The sequence below is a fragment of the Hipposideros armiger genome, unplaced genomic scaffold (assembly GCF_001890085.2).
Source record: "Hipposideros armiger isolate ML-2016 unplaced genomic scaffold, ASM189008v1 scaffold_33, whole genome shotgun sequence".
In the NCBI taxonomy this organism is placed as follows: domain Eukaryota; kingdom Metazoa; phylum Chordata; class Mammalia; order Chiroptera; family Hipposideridae; genus Hipposideros; species Hipposideros armiger.
In genome coordinates, this window is record NW_017731383.1 from 3584005 (window position 1) to 3592599 (window position 8595).

At 42.9% G+C, this 8595-nt stretch overlaps 1 protein-coding gene across 3 annotated transcripts in view; it reads right to left on the bottom strand.

Annotated features, from left to right (window-relative positions):
* RBAK (RB associated KRAB zinc finger) overlaps positions 1 to 8595 on the bottom strand; it is a 19680-nt gene that overhangs the window by 7690 nt on the left and 3395 nt on the right. The window contains exons 1-3 of one of the 3 annotated variants that reach the window (XM_019637560.1): positions 3173 to 3483; positions 2722 to 2844; positions 2349 to 2444 (exon numbers count right to left, since the gene is read on the bottom strand). Coding sequence is in view for 2 of the 3 variants with exons in the window: in XM_019637558.1 (XP_019493103.1) it covers positions 2349 to 2444; positions 2718 to 2844 (223 nt within the window). In the remaining variant the exon portion in view is untranslated. Of the gene's footprint in view, positions 1 to 2348; positions 2445 to 2717; positions 2845 to 3172; positions 3484 to 8595 lie in introns of those variants that run through there. The other 2 variants (XM_019637559.1, XM_019637558.1) reach the window with 2 other exon arrangements.

Sequence of the window (8595 nt, forward strand, 5' to 3'; positions counted from 1 at the left end):
GTTGCTTCACTGGCCCAAGTTGGCACCATCATTGCACTCTTCCTGGGCAAGGCAGATCAGTCACCGGCTTCTGGACGGCCACTCACGGCAGCTGCTGGCCGCTCATGCTGGCTGCTGGCCACACACAGCAGCCCATGGCAACCCACTGCAGCAGGGGCTGCAGCCTACGCCGTCACCGGGACTCACGGCAGCCCAGCTCCAGGTTGAGCTGTTGTTTAGCATCTTAGCTGTAGAGGGCAGTGTCACTGGCCCTCATATGTGAGATCCGAACCTGGGCCCTCTGGCGTCCCAAGCCAGCTCTTAACCAATGTGCCACTCAGCCGGCTCTGAAAGCTGAATTTTGAACTAGTTCATACAGCTATGTTCTTCCTTCCTAACTAAAACCTATGCCTGTGGCAAGTGTGACTACATTTCTTATCTTCTTTGAATCTCCCTGTGATTAGAAATTATAGTTCCTAATCTGCTCAAATGGGGTGCTTTCACATTCCATCCTAACCCCTATCTGTTTTATCAGAATCTATAGTTCCAAATAAATTATCTCTCAATGATGAATGATAAAGGTCTTGCATTACCTAGCTCCTCAGTTATTGAAAAATCTACTGATTGTCTTTTATAGGTTACATGTCAAAGCAGAGTCAAAAAAACCCGTCTTCTGGAGGATTATAATTCAGGTAGAGAAAAAGCTCAAGAAACAAATATATGTCACTACATATCAGAGTATACAATCTATAATCATATCTAACTTTTGTGGTAACAATTACCATGTGGAATGGGTATTAAGAGATACTGGCATGGTGAATGAGTAATAAAAGAAACCTCAGCTATGAGATCAACTTTCAAGCTCAAATTTAAAGAATGAAGTTCTAGAGATTCTTGTGCACAACAATGTGAATATAGTTATGACGACTGAAGTAGACACTTAAAAAATGGTCCAAATGGTGAATTTTAGGTATGTTTTTTATTATAATTAAGGGAAGAGGAAGGAAAACGTATGATCTGGGTAAGAAAAGTGCACACAAAAGAAAGGGACAATGATAATCTGAACAGAAAGCATTCAGAAATCTGGACCAAATGGAATTTAACAAGCGTTTGGGGAAACAGAACACTAATTTTGATAAGCAACATCACACCATACTCTGTGGGACCAGAGGAGAGAATTTCAATTCCATTTAAGAACAAAATAGTTACAGGTTCATCTTGTCAGCCTGGTGATTAGATCAACTGGCTATTTTAGATAAACAGGTTTTTCAATTTCCAAATAGGATTCATGGTAATCCAGGTGTGAGGGAATATTGTTTACACCGATGTCAGAAGACACTAAGAATATGTAGACAAATTTTAAAGCATTTCACAAAAGACAGAAAAAAGGAAGATTAGTATATGTATAAATAAAGGGAGGTGGGGAAGATGCACAGAACTTGTGATTTGGGAAAGCTCATTCTGAGAACGAAGGAAGGAAAGAAGGGAGGGAGAGAGGGAGGGAGGGGCCTATCTCACTGGCACTGTCATCTGTCAGGTAAAATGGTCAACTAGGCTACAGGTGGTTAAAGGCATTAATGAGCAGCATAAATACAAATTAAAAAGCCCTAAAAGTTGAAAGGAGATGAACCCTTTGAAGGGATGCAAAGAAAACTAAAGTGGAAAACAAGTTGTAGGGGCAGTCCTGAGGAAGGCAAGAGAATGAACCAAAACTCACTGATGAGAGAAACACTTCCTGAACATCTAGTGTGGACACGGGAATGGCAGACAGACAGACAGACATGGAGGAGCACCTGGGGAAGACAGCAAGGCCCAGCTAGTGATGCAGTGCCACACCAACCAAGGACACACCCCACGAGCAGCACCTGCAAACAAGGGCAAGCGCACACCCCGGCCGAGGTGAGTGGCCTCCCCTCCTTCGGGAGAGGACGACGTGCTTGTATCTGAATGCACAGGGCAGGGAGGGAAACTGGGGCAGAAAACAAGCCAGAGGCACTTCACAGCAAGGAAGGAAAGAAAACAGAAGATAAAAAGGATGGACATGAAAGTCTCGAGTAAGTTTTTCAGTCAAACTCCTGAATGCCTGAAAACAAAGGAATTCTATGACAAAGGGGAGGAGGTAGGTTACTGCGAACGCAAGAGCAAGAGGGGCAAGGGATGGGCCCTCAGTCCTGGCAAGCACGGGATGCTGCTGTGCATGTACATCAAACGGAAAACCCAACGAGGAGCTGGCATATATGTGCTCAAGGGAGAGCGCTGTTTGGGTCCTGAGGTGTGATTTAGGGCATGTGAGGCACAAGGAGACAGTAGGTCACTCTCCAAGGTCTGGGGTGACCATTTCTAAAAATGTTAACGTTCTACGAACTCACTTGGGTGGGTCTGACATGGGAAGTCGCCTTCTGCTATCCACGGCTCTTCTCCCTGCTCCAACTTGATGATCACATTTGGTTTGGTGCTATCGTACCCTGTGAATGGGAAACGGACATGGACTTGGACCAGCTGCTCGGCTTTCAGATCTCTGTGTAGAAGGTGCTGCCTTAGGGGCCACATAACACATTGCCCCATTTTGCACCTTATCGAAATGAAAGCCTTTTGATGGAGAAGCAGAGACACAAATGCTCTATCTGGTGCCCAAAAGGAATTAAAAGTCTTATCACTTATTTTTTGGAACTTGAGGATAAAATCATTAAATTGGAAGCCCCCACATAGTAGCAACTCAGGAAGCAAGCTCCCCTCACCTACGGAGACCAGGTGGCTGTAGTTCTCCAGCATCACATCCCTGTAGGTTGTTTTCTCGTCAGGGTCCAGCTGCTGCCACTCCTCCTGGGAGAAGTCCACGGCCACATCCTGGAACGACACTGGCTCCTGTAATGACACCGCGATCGGAATTGGGTGACACAGAGAAGGTGTACAGGGACCAGAGCTTACCGAGCTCACTGGTAAAGTCAGCTATGAACATTGTATATCTTTTTAATGTTACCGATTGCAGAAGAAAAACAAACCATATTGGAAACACGTGGCCTTTGGGTTCCTTATTGGGTCAAAAAAATCCAAAAAAAAGCAACATCCTCAAACCAAAAAGCAGCTGAGTTCTGGTTTTGCAAGTGAAGTATCTGAGCTTCTGCTCTCCATCATTCCTGCTCTCCAAAAGCGTATACCCCACTAAGGTGATACCATGTAAATGAACATAAACCTTTCGTTCCTTGTCATTTTCTTCAGTCGCCTTTGCTGGCTGGTCCTCCCCTCCCCTGCTTCTTCAGGCTGCTGCCCCAGGACTGTCCCTGGCCTCTCCTTCCCACACTCGTTGCTCTGGTGGTCTCCTCACTGTCAGCTCTTTGATCCTCTGACTCTTATTCCCAAACCAGCTATGTGCGTGACTAGCTTTTCTGCTTTCTTCAAGTTTTATCTCAAACACCTCATTCTTGCAGCAGTGTTATTAGAGTGATGTATACAAGGTGGAGGGTGGGTTAACAGAGAAGCAAATTCTGTTTAATTTTATGGTTGCAGATTAGGCTTCACAGGTTCTGCCAGGTAATCTACAGGATTAAGGGCAAGGGAGAGGAGGAGGAGGTGTATAAAGCACCAACGGCAAAAACTGAAGCAGCATCAGTATTAGGACGTTGGCACAGGGCAGGGAGACCAAGAAAGCACTTTCTTAAGGACAGCTTTTTCAGAGTAAGAGCTGATTCTAACTCAACAGAGTAAGTTGAACCTACACAATGACTTTCCTGCCTCAAAAAAGACAAAAACCCAAAAAGTTTAAGTAAAAAAAATATAACAATAGGGTACATTCTCATAGGAGCACTAGAACACAGAGATTTCCAACAGCAGGGAATTCTTTGAGGAAACTTGAGATATAGAGAAGCGTGGATGAGAAATCAGCCACAGAACATACTTTATCGGGGCGGGTGCTGGGCCACAGAGAAGTGAACGGCAGATTCCCTACAGAGCCCTTGCAAGCCTCCAGGCCCATCCTGAGGGCCCTGTAGCAGTTGCATGGTCAGAGGACTCCCTGAGAAGCTTGAGCAGCCCGTTCTCAGCACACAGCACAGCCAGGTGCACGCTGAATCTGGAAAGAGCCCTCTGGCTACGGGCCCTGCAGCCGAGACACAGCAGAGCACAAGACACGCCAGGCCTCTACAATTAGGGTGAACACACAGTCACTGTTCAAACGGAAAACCTCCATCTGGGGTACTAGGGATGTAGGTGTAATTCCACATGGTCTCAGGCTAACCAGGACAGAGTCAACTCTATACACGTTGGACATGGAAGTTTGTCCTAAAGGCAGCTCTCAGAAAACTGCTCTCAACATGAAGCCACACGAGCAACTTCACCGTTTCTGCCAACTCCCCACCGGTGCAAAATGGAGTGGTGCGCACAGAGTCTGCGCAGCAGGAGACACTGTCAACAGAGGAAAAGGCAGCCCACAGAAAGGGAGAAAAAGATTGCAAATCATATGGCTGGTAAGCATTAATATCCAAGATATATAGAGGACTCCTAAAACAACAGAAACACCACCATTCAAAAATGGGCAAAGAAACTGAAAAGACATTTCTCTAAGGACACATGAATGGCCAATAAGCACGTGAAAAGATGCTGAACATCATTAATGACTAGAGAAATGCAAATAAAAAACACAATGAAATACAACTTCACACCCATTAGGATGGCTACTATGAAAACAAACAAAAAAAACAGGTGTCAGAGAAACTGGAACCATTGAATGCTATTGGTGGGAATGTAAAATGGTGCAGCTGCTGTGGAAATAGTATAATGGTTCCTCAAAAAATCAAAAATAGAATTATCATATGTTCCAGCAATTCCACTTCTGGGTTTATACCCCCAATAAACAGAAGGCAAGGACTTGAAGAGATATTTATATACCCTTGTTCATAGCAGCATTATTCCAATAGCTAAAATGTGGAAGAAACCCAAGTGTCTACTAATGAATGAATGGATAAGCAAAATGTAGTATTTACATACATTGGATTATTATTCAGCCTAACAAAAGTAGGAAATCTGACACATACTACAACATGGAGGAGCTTTAAGGATGTTATGCTGAGTGAAATAAGCCAGTCAGAAAAAGACAAATACTGTATGATTCCAGTTAAATGAGGTATTGCACTTAGAGTAGTTAAAATCATACAGACAGAAAGTAGAAGGGTGGTTGCTGGGGAGAAATGGGGAATTATTGTTTAATGGGTATAGAGTTTCAGTTTTGCAAGTTGAGAAGCTTTCTAGAGACGGATGGTGATAACGGTTGCACAATAATATGAATGTGCTTAATGCCACTGAACTGTATACTTAAAGATGGTTAAGACAGCAAAGTTGGTGTTATGTGTATTTTACCACACTTAAAAAAAATGAAGAGCATCCCTGAGTTGTGGGGCAATTTCAAACAGCATAATAAACAGGAAACAGTAATCACTGAAGGAAGGGTAGGGGGAGTCAGAGGGAACATTTGAAGAAATAATGGTCAGGGGCTGGCCGAGTGGCACATTGGTTAAGAACTGGCTTGGGATACCAGAGGGCCCCGGTTCGGATCCCACATATGAGGGCCAGTGACACTGCCCTCCACAGCTAAGATGCTAAACAACAGCTCAACCCGGAACTGGGCTGCCGAGAGTCCCCAGCGATGGCGTAGGCTGCAGCCCCTGCTGCAGTGGGTTGCTATGGGCTACCGTGTGTGGCCAGCAGCCAGCATGAGCGGCCAGCAGCCGCGTGAGTGGCCGTCCAGAAGCCGGCGACTGATCTGCCTCGCCGGGGAAGAGCGCAATGATGGTGCCAACTTGGGCCAGTGAAGCAACACCTCCACAACTAGACTGAAGAACAAAACGACAACAACTTGTCTGTTCCCCTTCCCCCAATTCCCCAGCACTGTTCTCATCCCCCCAATTCCCCAATAAAAATCTTTAAAAAAAAAAAAAAAGAACAAAAGGACAGCAACCTGTCTGTTCCCCTTCCCCCAATTCACCAATAAAAAATAAAAAAATCTTACAAAAAAAATAATGGTCAGATTTTTCCCAAAGTTAATGAAAACCGTAAACGCACAGATCCAAGAAGTTCATGATACTCAAGCACAGAAACATAAAGAAAATGATACCAAGCCATACCACAATCAAATTCCTCAAAACCAGTGATAAAAAGAAAAGTTTAAAGCAACAAAAGTACCTAAAATGGTAATTATGTGTTTTCTTTTATTACTTAAATCTCTTGAAAAAGTAACTAATTAATTAAAAATAACTATATATCATGGAATTGATACACCTGTAAAAGTAAAATGCAACATGGGGGTAAAGACAAGAGGGGATTAATGAAAGGTAACTGTAAGCTTCTTATAATCCAAGTGAAATGCTGTATTACTTCAAGATAAACTATGATAAATTAAAGTTGCATACTATAAACCCTAAAGCACCCACTGATATTATAAATCAATTTTATAGTTAACAACCCAACAAAAGATATAAAATGGAATCATAAAAATTATTCAATAATTTGAAAGGAAGGAAGGCAAAGAAGTAAAAGGAAACAAAAAAGATGGGACAAACAGAAAACAAAAACAACAGACTATAATCTAACTGGTTATATCAATACTCACGTTCCATGTAAATGGTCTAAGCATCCCAATTAATAGGCAGAAATTGTCACACTGGATAAAAAAGCAAAACCCAACTATATGCTGCCTACAAAAAATGTACTTTAAATACACAGACTCAAATAGGTTAAAAGTGAAAATATAAAATAAGATACAGCATGCCAACACTATGCAAAAGAGAGCTGGAATAGGGCCGGCCGAGTGGCTCAGCTGGTTAAGAGTTGGCTTAAGAGCGCGAGCTCTGAGATACAGGGCCTCTGGTTTGATTCCCACATGGGCCAGTGATGCTGCGCCAGAGCTGAGCTGTCGCTGAGCTCCCAACAGGTGGCAGGATGGCTCAGCTGGTGTAATAACAAGATTGCCTGTTCAATGGTGGGCTATGCCCACCTGCAACTATGACTGAACTCGGCACCTTGAGCTGAGCTACCACCCAGATGGCTTAGTAGATAGAGCATGTGCTCTTAACAACAAGGCTGCTGGTTCGACTCCTGTATGGGATAGTGGCTACGCCCACCCGCAACTAAGATTGAACACAGCACCTTGAGCTTAGAAGTCACGAGCTGCCAACAGGAAGCCAGATGGTGACTGGCACCCTCCATAATGAAGATTGAAGAACAACAACTTGGCTGGTCCCCCTCCCCAATTCCCCAACAATGTTCCCCTCCCCCAATTCCCCAATAAAAACAATCTTAAAAAAAAAAAGAAAGCTGGAATATCTAGTATTTCACAGCACAGAGTACTACCAGAGATAAAGAAGGACATTTTCACAATGACAAAGTGGTTCATTAATGAAGAGGACTTAATCTTAAATATTTTATGTACCTAATAAAATACATGAAGCAAACAATGGTAGAATCGTAAGGAGAAATAGACAAAGCACAATTGCAGAAGATTTTATTGGGTTGTCGGTAAAGTCATAACATATTTTTTCTGCTTTTCGTTGCAAAAATGCATCATGACTTTTCTGACAACCCAATAATTTCCCTCTCTCATGGTTGATAGGACAAGTAGGCAGAAAATCAGCACAGATACAGCACACCTGAACAGCACTACCAACTTGATCTGATCGATATTTACAGATCATTACACCTGCCAGGAGCAGAATAGACAATCTTCTCAAGTGCACATGGAACGTTTCCAAGAGACACACTATCCTGGGCCACAAATTTAAAAGGAGTTATTATTCATGTGGTATTCCTGCCAAAAATACACAGTCTAAATCTCATCATGAAGAAACATCTGTGACACCTAAATTCAAAGAATTCTATAAAACAATTGGCCTGTATTCTTTAAATATTATAATGGCATTGAAAAACAATTCCATCTTAAACACACTTAAAAAGTATGAAAGCTACAAGCAAGTCATAATCTTGGACTGGATCTTCTATCAGAAATAAAAAATTGCTATAAGGCCGGCTGAGTGGCTCAGTTGGTTAAGAGCTTGCTCAAGAGTTTGAGCTCTGAGCAACAGCGGTTCTATGCTTGGCCTGAGCTGAGCTGTCACTGAGCTGCCAACAGGTGGCAGGATGGCTCAGCTTAAAAAAAAAATTGCTATAAAGGAAATTACTGGGAAACTGGCAAAATTGGAAGACGAATTGTAGGTTAGATAAAAGTATTATATCAACTTTAAATTTCCTGAATTCAATAACTGTGCCATGGATATGTAAGAGAATATTCCTGACCTTACGAGGTTAAATCTAAAATATTACAGGGTAAAGGGGCATGACGTACAACACTCTCAAATGACTCAGAAAAAAATATGCATATGCACAGAGGTAATAATAAAGCAAATATAGGAAAATGTCAAAAATGAGAGTATCTGGACAAAAGGAACATGGGAGTTCTCTGTACAATCCTTGTAACTATTTTTGTGAATTTGAAGTTTTTTCAAAATAAAATGTTGACTAAAAAAAGAATGCTATCGGGCCGGCCGAGTGGCGCGATGGTTAAGAACTCGCTTGGGATGCCAGAGGGCCCCGGTTCGGATCCCACATATGAGGGCCAGTGACACTGCCCTC